This window comes from Gymnoscopelus braueri (assembly GCF_963280865.1).
Source record: "Gymnoscopelus braueri genome assembly, chromosome: 2".
NCBI classification, from domain to species: Eukaryota; Metazoa; Chordata; class Actinopteri; order Myctophiformes; family Myctophidae; genus Gymnoscopelus; species Gymnoscopelus braueri.
This window is the reverse complement of record NC_137604.1, coordinates 47,956,588-47,972,465: the sequence shown is the minus strand read 5'-3', so window position 1 is coordinate 47,972,465 and position 15,878 is coordinate 47,956,588. Positions and strand designations below refer to the sequence as shown.

The 15,878-nt window shown below is 41.9% G+C and overlaps 2 protein-coding genes across 2 annotated transcripts; both read right to left on the bottom strand.

Annotated features, from left to right (window-relative positions):
- Window positions 1-748: 748 nt before the first annotated feature.
- On the bottom strand, window positions 749-2,311 carry LOC308095954 (E3 ubiquitin/ISG15 ligase TRIM25-like; the record flags this gene model as incomplete). Its single annotated transcript, XM_080443138.1, has 3 exons — window positions 749-1,458; window positions 1,545-1,604; window positions 2,299-2,311. The coding sequence occupies 3 exons, from the start codon at window positions 2,309-2,311 to the stop codon at window positions 956-958; spliced, it is 576 nt and encodes a 191-aa protein (XP_080299264.1). The 3' UTR covers window positions 749-955.
- A 3,453-nt stretch (window positions 2,312-5,764) lies between these two features.
- Window positions 5,765-11,793, bottom strand: LOC308077130 (uncharacterized protein). The gene is made up of 7 exons (XM_080417707.1): window positions 11,780-11,793; window positions 10,003-10,669; window positions 9,773-9,868; window positions 9,214-9,447; window positions 7,775-7,943; window positions 6,519-6,611; window positions 5,765-5,946 (listed from the first exon to the last, which is right to left on the bottom strand). The coding sequence occupies exons 2-7, from the start codon at window positions 10,648-10,650 to the stop codon at window positions 5,786-5,788; spliced, it is 1,401 nt and encodes a 466-aa protein (XP_080273833.1). The 5' UTR covers window positions 10,651-10,669; window positions 11,780-11,793; the 3' UTR covers window positions 5,765-5,785.
- Window positions 11,794-15,878: the final 4,085 nt, after the last annotated feature.

Below are 15,878 nucleotides of genomic sequence, written 5' to 3'. Positions count from 1 at the left end.
AAAATGAAATGTCATTAAATTCCACAAAAACAGGAAAACAAAGCAGACCATATATATTTTCACATCTATAGTAGTTTATCCAAAACCAAAGACATCCAAACAAACATGCATGTGGAACACTATGGGGATTTCCCACTCAGATTACAACCAGCAGTAGTATACACTACTGATGTACCGCATGTTACCTACTAGTACATATTGTATATACAAGTGGTTACAGAGACTATTGATTTCTATAGCAAAACATTGAAATTCTACTTGTTATTTCATTACAGATGTATAATTATATTTCATTTACAATGAAAGACATGGGATAAGTGATAAATGTAAACATCTTTTGCTTTTTGAAATCTTAAATCTGAGGAGCACCCTTGTTTAGTCTGTACCAATATATAATGGAACTATGCTGTATGCAATGCCCACTGGGAAAATTCTTAATGAAATTATCCAGTCTGTAGTTTAAGTCCTATAGTCAGATGTAGTTGGTTGTTATTTCAACCAATCTTTGACCTTACTGCATTTATCTGCAGGTAACCACAGGTAAACAGTTAAGTCTCAGTTAAGTAGTATGATCACACTTGCTTTTGTTGAAGTCATCTTGACTCAAGACCAATAAGCAAATACAATGATTCCTATATTATGGCAAAACTGAGATCTGAACAGCAACTGCAACATAGACTTATTGTAATTTTTAAGACATTGGTTTAACTTTATAGCATGCAGTATATCTGTCTATTAGAACCGGAGAGCGAAGTTCAGAGCACAACATATTGTATACGTAGTTTTAATATTATTAATAAACTATTTTGAATATTATCAAAGTAGTTATGTTCAATTATACTGATTATCTTTGGTTGAGAGGAATGATAACGGTGAGTGTGTGTGGGGAGTGTAGGTGTGTATATGGGGATATTCGGGTGTCATGCATATGGGCATGTACAATCACTCGTTTATCTCACTGCGGCTTGCACAAAGTAACGGATGAACCACTAGAGAAGATCCAGAAGGCTGGGTATAGCGTCTCAGTGAATGGGAACACAAATGTATGGAAGGGATACGCCCTGTCAGCCACATTATAGAACGTGGCTGCCCCGTCCTCACAATCCAACAACACACCCACACGCTTGGGACTGGAATTTTCCAGCACTGTCTCGCTGCTAGCATGCCAGGCAGACAGCTTGACATTAAACCACTCCACACACCACGACTGACTGTTGCGACCCATTCTGCTAGAGGGCCTTTTACGATCCATGCTGTTGTACGCTATCCCTATGCCAATGAAGTTGTTGCTACTCAGTTTGACCTCCCAGTAGTGACGCCCTCTAGCGAAACCCTTGAAACGCGCAGGGCCGTCTGGGTAGGTCGTGGGCTCGTCGGACACCGTGGCCTTGGTCAATTCCTCGCTGAGGGCAATGCGCTTGTGGGCCGTCTTTGGGTCGAAGGTGAGCACTGTGCCATCTATTTTGGGGAGACAAACGGAAGTTAACATTGAGGTACTGCAGCTCCACATGATGATACTGATCTAAACATGCCTACAATCTTACATTGTAGAAGCTCGGTTCTTTTGGCAGCAGATGTAATGCTAGGAGGGATTCCCGAGGGTTCTAGATAAGAGGATAAAACAATTAGAGAGGGAAAAGCAATATAGTTTATTTGATTAGGTTAGATCTTATTGTGACATTACTCAAAACCATCCACATTACAGACAATGGGTCAGTAATGGGGAGGACTGAAATTTGCACTGAGGAACTTTATTTAATTTCTCTATTTTTAAATGTGGACAGGTTCTTCTACCTGGCTTCTAGGTTCCTTCGCCTCGGGGTGGCCTCTGGGTGTCTCTTTAAATGACAAATCCAATAGGTTCTCCGTGGAATGGGCTGCATGCTTTCATATTTCTTGTACCGTCTTTTTGAGAACGGGGTGGCTCCAAAATCCAGGTTAAATGCAAACAAATTTGATTCTATAAAAATGCCAACATGTTTCGACCGGTTAAGGTCTTCACAACTCCTACAGATTTTGTCCAAACATCACGCAAATCGGTACATAGTAACAGTATCTCTATAGTCATTAAACAAAACGGGTCTTTCAGATTTTTCTTATTCCATCCTGATTGGCTAAGATTGGCTTCCAAAGTTTGCAGGAGTGCTCCGTTTTGAACAAAATGCTTCAAATCACGAACACAGCGTGCACATTCCCACTAGGCCGAGGAAGAAATGCCACTTGATTTTTTTCAAATCAGCCTCATGGTGGCGCTATAACAGGCCGATTCGTGTTTTTACCTGTAACTGCACTGATCACTGAACTGCACCATGTCTCCCATTCTCTTTCTAATGGCCATCGACTGGGCGATGAGGAAGACGGCCGATAAACCAAGGGGCATCCAGTGGACTTTGTTCTTTGCCGATGACCTTGCTGTTCTCTCCAAATATATCCACCTGCAGGAGAAAACTGACAGACTTAACCAGTATGGAAAACCTACAGGGTTGAACATCAATGGCTCCAAAACACAAGTGGTGTGCATTAATGCTACTCCAGTCATTGTGAATGGGGAAACCCTCGACTTTGTCGAAGAGTTCACCTACCTGGGAAGTCTTGTCAGCAAGGACAACACAACAAAAAAGGACATCAGAGCAAGGCTATAGGGAAGGCTCGCGGTGTTTTTGCAAGGCTCCATCCTATCTGGAAGTTGAAGCAGTACAGCCTAAGAACAAAGGTCCGACTGTACAACAGTAACGTAAAATCAGTGCTGATGTATGGCTCGGAATGCTGGCGAGTGACATGTGATATGAAAAAGATCAATGCCTTCCACAATGGATGCCTCCGTAAAATCTACCGCATCTTCTGACCTGAGAAGATCTCAAATAAAGAGCTGCACAGGATGACCAGGTGCTCCAATGTTGTGTCAGAAATCAAACGCCGCCGTCTACAATGGCTGGGACATGTGCTCCGAATGGCCCAAGATCGAATCCCAAACGTTGCACTGAGATGCACCCCAGCAGGGAAGTCAAGGTTGACCCCAAATCACCTGGTGACGAACCGTGACAGCTGAGCTTAAGGAGATGAGGGCGTGGGGCGAGGCACAACATGCAGCACAAGACAGGTCCCGATGTAGGCCAATCGTCGAAGCCTTATGTCCCACTTGGGACGAAGAGGATTAAGTAAGTAAGCACTGATCTGTGTAAAACTTTGTATGCACACTCCCTAGAGGCCCTGCACTTTTCACATCTGCCTTTTATAGTGCCACCAGGAGGCAGACTTATGTAAAACAATTTATTTTATATTACTACTTCAGATTTTATTCAAATTTCACGCAAATCGGTACACATGATCTCTATAGTCATGTGATCGAGACGGATCTGTTTGATATTTCATATTCTATCCTGATTGGCTAAGATTGACATCTAAAGTTTGCAGGAGTGGCCCGTTTTGAATAAAATGCTGCAAATCATGAACGCAGCGTCCGATTGCGGTGAAACTTTGCACGCACATTCGCACTACATTGAGGAACAAATGCCACCCTTTAAACATTGCCCTATTATAGCGCCACCAGGAGGCCAATTTTTGAAAAACATTTTATTTTATATTACTGCTAAAAATGTTGTCCAAACATCACACAAATCGGTACACAATAGCCCAGGTACAGACAGGCGTAATTTGGAGAGAAGCAGGAAACCATAGGAACACCAATACACTGTTTGTACATTTTGTCAGTAAACATGAAAACATTATTATGGATGATCCAGTTTGTAAGTTCAATAATAAAATCAGTAGGTGGCAAACTATCTATATCAGCAAGAAAAAAACTTTAACGCATCCAACCCATCATTTTGTTCGATATTAGTGTACTCTACATCCATTGTGACCAAAAACTGGGATTGTACATTGGTGAGAAGAACCAATATCCTATTTAAAACATCAGTGGTATCTTCAATGAAAGAAAGAAGCTTCTGAACATATGGTTTGATATAAAAATCAATACATTTGGAGGCCGGTTCAGTTAACGTGCCAATACCACAAATAATAGGACAACCAGGTGGATTATCAAAGGGCTCTTTGTGTATTTCTGGGAGTAAATAGAAAGAAGCCAACATAGGATGTTCTACCACAAGAAACATGAACTCATTCTCAGAAATCCATTGAGCCTCCTTGGCTTTGACCAGAAAATCATGGAACTGAATTTGCATAGCTGGTAATGGGTTAGTGGGGAGCTTAGTATAATGTTTGGAATGTAATTGTCTCTTGTCCTGTGAAATGTATTTCTCTTTAGACAGGATCACAGTGGCACCGCCTTTATCGGCAGGTCGAACAATAATTGTGTCATTTTTTGCAAGTTCATCAAGCGCAAGGCGCCTGAAATAGGAGAGCCCACAAACAGTTTCTCAATCTCAAAGTCCACCTTTTTGGTGAATGCTAAAAGTGAGGGATTAGACACAATAGGGGCAAAACAAGATACAAAGGAGAAGTCAGGACCAGGAGCAGGAAACACATCAGATTGCATCTCAGACACAGTAGAATCAGAGTCTGTGGAGGTCGGAAGCGAGTCGACTGGGTTGGGTTGATTATGTGTATGTCCTCATTGTCCTCCCTGATGGTGATAAAAAGTTTTTAAATGTAAATTCCGATAACAGAATAGATCGACTCTGGTATTAAATAAGGAGGTGTTGTGTGTAGGGCAAAGGACATACCATGCCTCCGTCTGCGAGGCCTCTGTTGTTTATGCCGGTGTTCGCTGGTTTCTTCTTCTTCTTTTTTAAAGTAACATTAATAGATTTGATTCATATAAAAGAAATAGAATTATGGAGACTGCTACTAGGGTAGATGACAAGGTGTATGCCAGAAGGTCTGACACTGGTCTTTATACAGTAGCATGAGCCTGCCTGTAGTTTAAAGTGACAGAGTGTTTAAACATTAAAAACTATGGAAGTGTTAATTGAATGCTCTGTATTCATACCATCCTCATACGTATAGTATACACTATATATAAATTTGAGAAAGTTCACATGCTAAAACCTAAAAAATCGTTAATTCTTTTTTTGACTCTGCGGGGACCGCCCAATAGAATGTTGATAACAGGATGTTGGCCCATTTGGTCCACCCTCAGCCCTCTTCTTCAGGTGGGGCGCCTATGTTTTCCACAAACAACATTTCTCCCACGGAATACTAACAACATTTCTCCCAAGGAACATGGATGTTATAGATGACAAGCTTTTTGCTAGCGTACTTTGCACGAGAGTTGCTCAATTACACAATATTGAACATGTAAAACCTCTTCAGCACATTTGTTTTAAGTATTTGATAGATTGGTTTGTTTTTAGTGGGAACACATTAGAAAGCGAACGCACAGATGTAAATCCCGCCCACTACATTTGATTGGGTAAAGAGCGGCTTAAGGATAAGGATAATTCCTTTTAACAGGTCGTTCATGAAAGTCCTTGCGGTCTTGTTTCCAATGAGAACCTGTGAGCAATTGGGGTTAAGAGTCTTGCTCAGGGACAAATTTCATATCATCGGCACATATGCTGGGATAGCCTGGAATCGAACCTGGGGCAACCAGGGCCAGCTGGTTCCCTAGGTGGGCTCACTAACCACTCATCTATGGCCGCCCCTATCCGGCTTGCTTCCTGATCTAAGGCCCGCCCACTTGTAAGCCATTGTTCACACATTCTGAATGGCCCCTCCCGACAGATGCAGTAGCGCAGCTCGGAATCTGTTCTTGAGAGATTATTCTTTTTGTAGCTATTAAAAGGTTGTTAAGATAATCCGTATGTTCCAGCTTTTTCCCTTATTATGACAATGTGTGTATATATATATATATACACACACTTTCTTTGGGTCCTGTTTTCAGGAGGCATATCAAGGAAACATAAGCATGGTAAATGAAAGATTTTGTAAGAGTATTCATACCATCAGCTTTTTGGCTCTTCTCAGTTTGGTCCTTGTTTTGTTCTAAAAGGGCAAAGCAACAGTAACACAAGCACAATAGCATCAGTAAAAAAAATACAGTAGTTTGACTTTAAGAAGGCATCCCACTGATGCATTCTTAAAATCTTAAAACCAGTTCAAAGGGTACTCTCAAACAAAATAACAAGTAACTCACAATGCACCGCATTCTGACATTGTGAGCTTGTAGATCTGCTATTTTTTTATTTTATTTTAATTTCTGAAAGTAGCCTATATGCAGTGTATGTGTGATACAAACACATAGACACACAGACAGACAGACAGACGCACGCACGCACGCACGCACGCACGCACGCACGCACGCACGCACGCACGCACGCACGCACGCACACACACACACACACACACACACACACACACACACACACACACACACACACACACACACACACACACACACACACACAATAATGGAATTGGGAATATTAAAATGTATTACAGTTGCATTCCATGTTTTCTATGGACATGGTAAGTAAGCAGCTTAATCAAATTATTCTCATCATCAGAATAAGGACAATAATTAGATCCAAGTTTAGTCATTGACAGCATTTTCCTACTTGGTGGTTTCCTCGCCTGGCCAGCCCTGAGCGGCGCCCCTGGACTTGGGGACCTGAGGTGTATTGGTTGTCCTTGGAGCGGTGGCACTTCTCCTGAAACCCAGCAGCAAACATTTAAAGTAATACAATGCAGGTCCACAAATAACGATTTCTAGCAGCCTCTGCTGGTCATTACCGTCACTGCAGGCCGTTCGTTTATTCCTCCGTTACCCAGGATTTGTTTTCACCGGAAGACGGAAGCGTTTCAAAAAGCGTTCTTTTAATTGTTTTATACTATCTGTGGATCGTTTCTCTTAGCCAGTGGAGCTTTAGTTACCGTGAGCTGTTTTATTTTTCTGTTGTTTTTCGATCTTCAAATCCTACAATCTCTTAAAAACAGCGTGAGATTCCTTTTTGTTATTAGCGCGGTAGTTCCTGGCTTAACAGGAAACCGGTGTGGTAGTTTCTGGCCAAACAGGAAGCCGGTGCGTTTCCGTTTTCCGGCCGGATGACGTCATTTTCGCGGGAAAGGCTCACGAGCCACCTTTTCAATAGAAATTATAATAGAAAAGGCTTTCGGGGGTGAAATTCATGGAGTGGGTGTTGTGAAACATTTGCCACTCACAAAAGATATACAATTTAACTTTAGTTTTGTTGAAAAAGTTACCTAGTATTACTTTAAGCATTCTTTCAAAGTTTGTTGTGTTATCCTTTTAGCCAGAAATGATAATACCAAATAGTGGCTGTGGAACTGTTCTTGCAGGTGAAAAGACACTAAACCCAGGATGAGAAGCACTTGTTTCACCTGTTGAGTCAATTTAAAAGCATTTAAGCTAAATAAATTCACAGAGTTTCAAGTATTTCTTTAATGTATTCCATGCCTAGGGTACAGAATACACAAATGCCCTTTTCCAATTTCCATACAGGCATTTAGGACAGAAAACTGCGGTGGACTGCGGACTGCGGTTAAATGTCTATTTATGATGCTTTATATACAGTATATCTTCATAATGCATTACAATGCATGCATAATAGTTATGGGCTTCATAGAAAGTGTTACTCATAATTATTTTATCACCTCCAATCCACCAAATGTTTTTGTGATACCGTGGAATTGTGCAAAATTAGCTAGCCAGAAACATGGCTATTGTATGTGAACCTTTTTCTCCCCTTTTCTCTCATGGAGTTAGATGTTTTTAGATGCATGTTGAGCATTCTTTTCCTCACCTGTACTGTTTGTATTTCTTTTGTTTTCTTCCACAATTTTCCACACTTACCTGGTTTTAGCATCTGCAGCCTGGCCTCAATGGGTTGTTGGAATATGTGCAGCAGATGTTCCTTCAGCACAGCAGCGAAGGCCTGCGACCCCGTCACTGCCTTGGAGTCCAGGGTGATTCGAGGGGTGTATGGGTCAAAGCTTACAACAGAGGGCAGGTCAACTGAGGCCTGTAGCATAAAAGGAAGAATGTTAATTGTTTTATTTTGTTGTTGTTCTTTCTTTTAACCACGTTAACCTTGGTGTCCCCATTTTGGGCATGTCATTATAGGCGAAGATTATCAAAAACAGCCTAGGCCTATGTTCTTAATTTATACATACGTATGCCTGTGTCGTGTGGTGAAAATAGCTGCTCTATAAGCTCACAACCTGTCACATGGCAACACGTACAAAGCTTTCAGGCTTAAGTGGCAGCAACTTTCAGTTTGAAGATGGGCATCTATGCATATGCAGTGCTTAAATTTGTTGCCTTTCGACCTTGATAATTGTGTTTATTGCCTCCTGATTCTGAGTATTGCTTCATGCTAGTTCACTCTGATCACAGGTGCTCCTCATTTAATTAAGCTATGTATACCAGCTGTTACTGATTGTGTTTGGTTCAGTTCTAGTTTGACCTGGCTGGGAGTTTGTCCCTCTCTCACTCTTCAGTTTTACAGTGTGCTGTGTGTGGATGGACAAAGGTATGTGTTTTCTAGACTACTAGACATTGGAGTTTGTTTGATACACTGTATGTGTAGTTTATAAGCTTTGTTTGTATGTTACCAGCAAAGTGTTTGTGGTACCTCATCTTACAGTCCTTAGTCTCACATGTAGTAGACTGAGAGAACGAGCCCAATCGATGGTCTTTAAGGGCGGATCCAAACTCAGCCGCACGGATTCGTGCGGGGCTTCCTATTGCTTCACCAATCTATGTCCCCGCCTCCCCTCCCCTCCCCCCCCCGGCCTGTGCACGGAGCACGCTGACGTCACCAAATTTAGAGCGACACCCCTCTGCACTCTGATTGGTTAGGAGATAACAAGGTACTAAGACCATCGTTCCTGCATGGCTCCCCCAGGCTTTTTTTCTTTTGTAACAAAAAAAAAAAGCATGGGTTTCCGAGGCTACACATGTAGTAACCAGCATGCCAAATCCGTTAAGGTGCAGGTCTGATCTGTGCCTGTCTGTAGAATGCCACAGTTCAAGCAGAGTTACACAAATCCATCCCGGTAGCTTGGGGGCATCTTGCTCAATAATCGGTCCACTAGTCCCAGTCTTTACACCAACAGGGTCCACAGAGAGAAGACACCCCCCAGCACACCTGGTCGACTATGAGGTTGCAACCTTTATAATCCCTTTGATCCTGAGCAACTTTCAACATAATGTATTTCCGGGTTGCTTTTTTAAATTATTATAACTAATCTAATCTACCTGCAATTTCATTGTCACAAATGTCATCTCACCTGAAGGAAGGCCACGGTTTGGGACTGACCCAACAAGCTGTTGATGCCATCTTTGGAAGCACTCAGTTGCTCCACGTTCTGAGAAAACCTCTTGGTGAAGCGCTGGAGTGCCGTCTGAGCAGACTCCTGCTCATGATCCACGGCGTTCAGTGCTGTGCGAAACTCACTGTCCAACAGCTCTCGCATCTGCTGATACTCAGACTCCAGAGCTCTCTCCCTGCTGGATGCTGAGTCCTAGTGACAGTGAGAGAAGATAGTTAAATATATGCATTATGCTCTTTTATACACAGTTTATTCAAGAATTAACAAGAAATGCAAATGAGTAGGAATCATACATAAAAATTACTGATCGGAGGGCAATATTTTGAGTGTATTACTGAGCCTGTTGGTGTTATTATTTTAACTGAAAGTGTAAAAATGAACCCCTACAACGGTCCATTAAAAAAAAACTAACATATGTTTAAACTAACACTCATGATTTTGCTGTGTAACAAATTGCATATGTGCTTAAATGCATTTGTCAATAAAATGATGATTCTGGAAATATCAGGGGTGTTACCTTTATCTTGGTCTCCATGTCATTCATTTGAGATATCACTTTTTGGTTCTTCTCGATCTTGCCGTCCAGCAAAGACAACTTGTCTCTCAAGTCAGACTACAATGACAAATGCATAAGGTGTCATTTCATGGGTGTGTTTGCTGCCCACGTGACACAGGTGATTATTTTAAAACTCAAATGACACACGCACACGCACACACACACACACACACGCGCGTGCACACACACACCTGTTTCAGCGCTCTCTGTTCATCAGGGGTAGAGAAAGTGCAACCTTTGTGAACTTGCTGGAGGCAGAAGCTACAGATGCATCGGCTATGAGTGACACAGAAGAAGTCCATCATCTTGTGGTGTTCCTGGCAGATGCGCTCGGCCAGGTCACCCAGTGGTTCCGTGAGCTCGTGTGTGCGGAATATGAGGTTCTTGTGGTGAGGCCTCAAGTGGACAGCACAGTAGGATGCCATGCAGGTAAGGCAGGTCTTGGATGCCGTGGCCTCCATACAGGTGTCACACAATACGGCGGCTGGCACCTGCTCAACTTTTTTTCCCTTTTCCTTCTCGGCTTTGACCGGCTCCGCTTCTTCGTACAGGTCCGGCTCCGAGTCCTCCGAGTCCTCCGACTCGCTCTGGTTGGACTTCATTTTGAAGGCTTCGACCACCGTGCTGAGCAACTTGGGCTTTGTAGCAAAGTGGGTCCCGCACTGGGGGCAGATACAGCTGTCTCCAGAGGTGGTCAGAAACAGGAGGCAGTCTTGACAGAAGTTGTGTCCGCAGGGGATTGTGACCGGACAGTCAATTGAACAGAGGCAGATGCTGCAGGTCAGCTCATCCTCCAGACCCATCAGGGACAGCTTATCATCCACGTCAGCCATCATCATGGGAGCTCATGCACAGTAGCTACAGAGGAGCAGGGGTGGAAAGTAACTAATTACATTTACTCAGGTGCTGTACTTAATTACAATTTTGAGTATTTACATTTTTTTCAATTTCAACTCATTCACTGCCAGAACTTTTTTATTTTTGCGTTTGACAAACTGCCAGAGATTTTTCATAGAAAAAGAAAGTACTCAAATACTCAAAAGATACAAAATGTTTAAGTTTTAAGTTAACAAGGAAGTGGATTGGAGTCTAGATCTTCAACAAATCATATCTCCTTGGTCTTTAGGTTAAAAATTAAATAAATAAATAAGAAAAGAAAAAAATTAAAAGTCGTTTTAGTCGTTCTTTAGCCTGACACTCAGCCTGAATTTTCATTTCGTTTCACTCCATTATTCAGTCTGAAAGCCCTCTCAATGCAGCGGAGTTCTGAGATGGGGGCGTGGCCAAAGTGGGACTCCACTATGAGCCAACGCGATTGGTTCATACTGGATTGTCCCGATCCCGATTCGTCGGTCAGATTTTCAACCGAGCAACACCCGCCTTCGAAAGCGTCACCAGACCCTGAATGCTAGGCAAAGGATTCAGGGGGTGGAGCCAGGCTAGTCGTTCTTGGCAGTGGGGGCTTAAAGGACAAAAGTCGTTTTAGTCGTTCTAGGCAGTGAATGAGTTAAATTTACTTTTAGTCCACTACATCTCAGAGGCAAATATGGTACTTTTACTCCAATACAATTATTTGACAACTTTAGTAACTATTTACTTTGTAGATTTGAATTATTATTTCAAAACAAACATTAACCAATTCAGCCCTATTTAAACTTTGGCTATTTGAAAATAGCCAATCTAGTTGTGAGCTTGTAGATCTGCTATTTTCTAAGATTTTAATACATTTTAGGCCTATACATAATGATACCATGTGAAACGGGAAATTCTACATGAGTACTTTCTTACTTTTGGTACTTCAAGTAGATTTTGACACCTATAATTTAAAATTCTGTACTTTAACTTTTATAACAGAGTATTTCTACATTGCATTAGGCCTATTGATATTTTTACTTAAGTAAAACATGTTTTTCCACCACTCCAGAGGAGCTTATATGTCACACGCTGGGAAAGAGAAACGAAACTTACAGAAACGAAACTAGCAGTGCCTTCTTTCCCAGCCTCACTCATCTGCGAAGAGAAGAACCAGCAGTGCCAGTGACTCAGTGATAACTGGTGATAACTCTATGGCAATCTGGGAACCCATCGTCAAATAAAAAGGAAAAACAGAATCCGTTCTTGAGAGATTAACTCTATGGTGCCAAGTTATTCTCATGGTCAAAAATGTAAATATGACTAAATATAAATATTAGGGTACCTTAGATTAGCCATAGTTGATGGGACTAAAAACTAAAATAAATATTGTCTACAGATATACTTAAATGTTATTTTAAAATGGTCAAGTATCCATGGTAGTAGTAGTAGTAGTAGTAGCGACGCTTTCTGATTTTGTTTGTGCAGAATGTATCCAGACCCAGTATCCACGTCTTTCTTGTCACGGAGTAACGGAGATACACTGCCTAGATCTTCCCTACCGGTAGCCCCATTACGAACCTCTCACTCCGTTATACCGGGCTACCCTATCCTATCCTTTGCTCTGGTCCAGAGCGTTATATTAGTGAGTTCTCTTTAGCGCCCTGACAGGGCTTAAGTAAAAAATAAACAAAACTATTTCGCTACTCACCGAAACAAATGCAGTTTTGTGTTGTTGAAAGTCTATTCTCCAGGGTGGGAAGCCTCTGTGAACCCCACCTTCTCTGTATAATACACTTTTTGGGCAGAAAATTAAATATGTCCGCCAGACGGAAATTATTTTATTTACTCCACTGCGCCCTCTATGGATCTGGTCAATGGTCATTTATATTGACCAGATCTGTAGAAGGCGCAGTGGAGTAAATAAAATAATAATAATAATAGGATTATACACAGGGCAGAAATGACAAATAACCTAAATATACAAAGAAATTACTGACATGTTTAATGACTTTATACTTTAAAAAAAACATTAATGGTGGAAATAACCAATCTACAAGCTCACAGCACGTCTTGCTGCGGCACGTTGTGAGCTTGTAGATCTGCTATTTCCACTATTTTTTAAAATGTTATATGAAAAATGTTCAACATGGAAACGATTATGATGATTATGCAAAATGATTGCGACTATCTCAAATAATTGCTAATAATTGCTGCAATCTGTTCCCTTGAGATCCAAGGGGTAATCCCTACTTGGCCAACAGGGGATATATAGCGCATATGAGCTACAGGCGGTAGTACTGCTCGTGAACTAGTAGGTATCCTACCATGACACCAGGTTCTAAATTTCTCAATGGAAGAGTAGGGAATCCACCTCCAGCCACTGCACATGTGTTAGTAGTTATAGTGTAATAATAACATACTTTACTGTACATAAAGATTGATGAACATGCATTGACTGACTGTGATGGATTGCAGCTTTAATTGTTGCTAACTGCTTACTACAAGTAAGACGCGCGAACACGGGAAGCGAACGCAGCTCGAAAATGTTGTGTATTTACGGACTTGTAATCCGTGTTATTTCACCGTGATGGGGAGAGCGTAGAGAGAAAGTCACGTGACTGCCTCCGCCTCGTATTGAAGTTAATGGGGGGGATATGGTTCTCCTATGCACAGAGTTGCGGAGTTCCTAGTCATCTATGCACGGAATTGCCGTTTGTCAATCCGTGCTATTTCACCGTGTTTGGGGGGCGATCGGGTTGGTTTCATAGTAAGCTCCACTCTGAGATCTGTCAGCAGCCAATGAGAGCGTGAGTCACATGGGGGCGCGGCTGCACACAGGCAGTGCACACAGACAGAGACACACACAACCCGAGCAGGGTTTCATAGTAAGCTCCACTTCGCACGGAGGCGCGCCGAAGCGAAGCGTTCACAATGATGGCTCAATTTAAACTAGTTTGTTTTATTTAGGTCTACACGCTTACAGTGGCGCCGTTTTTTGTGCGCAACCGTGGGGGCTGAACTTGACCTAGACCATTGGCTTGTGAGGTCTGGGCAAATCTTTCTGTTGCTCTTCCCCTCATCACCTTTCAAGAACCCAACTACATCATGAAAAGTAGTCAGGCAACGTCCTTCTCTCGTTGCCATGTCAAGGCACATGTCACGATGCAGTGTCAGGCTGCGTTCATGAAAGTCATTTCCATAGAACTGTACTATGCGAAATTGGGCCCCGATGTGAGGGGGCTGATCAGTTGAGCATGGGGGCTGTAGACCCGAGGCCCCCACCCTATCGGCACCTATGCACGCTTATCAAAACCAGGAAGTTTAGGCTACAAGAAGGCCAAAAAACGTAATCACAGACTGTATCAAATATAACAAAATATCATAACCAATAGAGCCACCTCTCTGGCAGAATGCCCCGGAGTACAGTTCTTATTAAGTGATTTTAAAAATAATTTTGAATGAGAACACATCTTCATAAACCAGGGGGCATGGTTTTGATGTCAGACTTCGGTACTCTGTGCTGTACCTGTATAGCCTATCTACTAATAACAGTCAGTGGTCCACATGGTATATCATCATACATTCACTTCCTCACAATATACAGTCTTAATCATGTCTATTTTACATTCTCCTCTCCAGGTGTTCGATCTGGCCGAGCTGGCTCCATCCAAGGCCCTCCAGCTGTGCACCTTGCTTCCCCTGGCAGTGTTCGGGTGCTTGTATGTGGAGGGGATGGCACTGTGGGCTTGATGCCATTGACACCATGAAGCTTAAGGTGAGATATGTCGCTTACAGAATGAGTGCAAATGTTGTATTGCTTTTACCTGCCTGCCAGTCATCGTCTGTCATTATTGAAGGGCTCAAACCCAGTAACTAATGATTTTGACCGTTTTTTTATAACAAAGGCCAGAAAATATAATTGCAAATCAGACACATTTCAAATCATCTGTTCCTCCTCTCTCTCTGTCTTCAAGAACTACCAAAATAATCACTTGTCAACAGTGCTGTTAACTAGCTCAATTACTTAATTTCAGCAAGCATGGACGGATGATACAGTGGAGCTAAAAACAGAAAAAGGCGGACCAAGGAATATCTAAACTGCCAAAATTAGACACGCATTTTCTTCTTTAATTTAGAAAAGTTTGCCCAGCCTTTCTGTTATTTCTCAATTCTGACTCTCATCCCTTCACCCAGAGAACTCATTCTCCAAATAAAAACAAATTCAAAACTCACGGTTTAAATACTGGTGGTGAGTACTTGATGAACAGACAGTGTCACCATGCACATTTTCTAAACATTGTAGTTGCTCATTTATGGTACTGTAGGTATTGGTCATTAGTTGAAATGGGCTGGATTCCAAAATAATGATCGCTGTCAGTAGTACTGAACTTTGTGTGCGCACTATTTGTGCTGTGCAGGCAGGCACGCACACTGTAGTGTTATTTTGTTTGTCCATTTTAAGAAATCAGCATTAAACAAGATGGATAAATAAACGAAACAAAATAGTCTAATAATTATTAGTCACCTTATACAGCTCTGTTTGTCCTGTAAGACCTCTGCTGTGCAGTGGTCATCTGCGTGATTTGTGATGATTTCTCAGATTTGTGTGTGTGTGTGTGTGTGTGGGGGGGGGGGGGGGGTACATGTACAGTAGATGAAAATGAAAGACAGACATATTCTAAGTAATAAAATGGGTAAAGTTTAAAGTTAGGCTCTGGATAGGTGTTAGATTTAGTTAATGGTGATATTGTCTTGTTTTGCTTCAGGGGAACTGAACGGCACTCTGGCTCTGAAATGGGTGATATATGTACGGTAGGTCAAAATCTCTGACTCAGGAGAGAGCAGGGCTCACACTTTAACTGACAATGAAAGAGAATATATTTTTATGTTGTCTTATCACTGGAGATTTTAACTGATTTAGCTTACTTTCACGATGCCACTAGAGAAGATGCAGGCCAAATTTCTATGCTGTGTCAGACCAGCACTGGTTACAGTTACAGTATATTCCAGAAGGACCCTTTGCCAACCAGAGTGTATAATATATATTTTGCTTCTAATGATGAATGATTCTGCAGGTAGTTTAGCCATGACGATTAACTTCTGTGATTATTAACTTGTGTTTGTGAATGTCTCGTTGCCAATCTGAACATTGACCTGTCTGTTTACAACACTGTCAGTCATACTAAATGTATTGCTCAATTCCATTTATCTT

Coding starts and splice junctions, on each gene's coding strand:
- LOC308077130 (XM_080417707.1), bottom strand. CDS start 10,650: ATGATGATGGCTGACGTGGATGATAAGCTGTCCCTGATGGGTCTGGAG. Junction 6,612..7,774: donor GCTGCAGATGCTAAAACCAG/GTAAGTGTGGAA, acceptor GCTGGGTTTCAG/GAGAAGTGCCACCGCTCCAA. Junction 5,947..6,518: donor CCAGGCGAGGAAACCACCAA/GTAGGAAAATGC, acceptor TTGCCCTTTTAG/AACAAAACAAGGACCAAACT.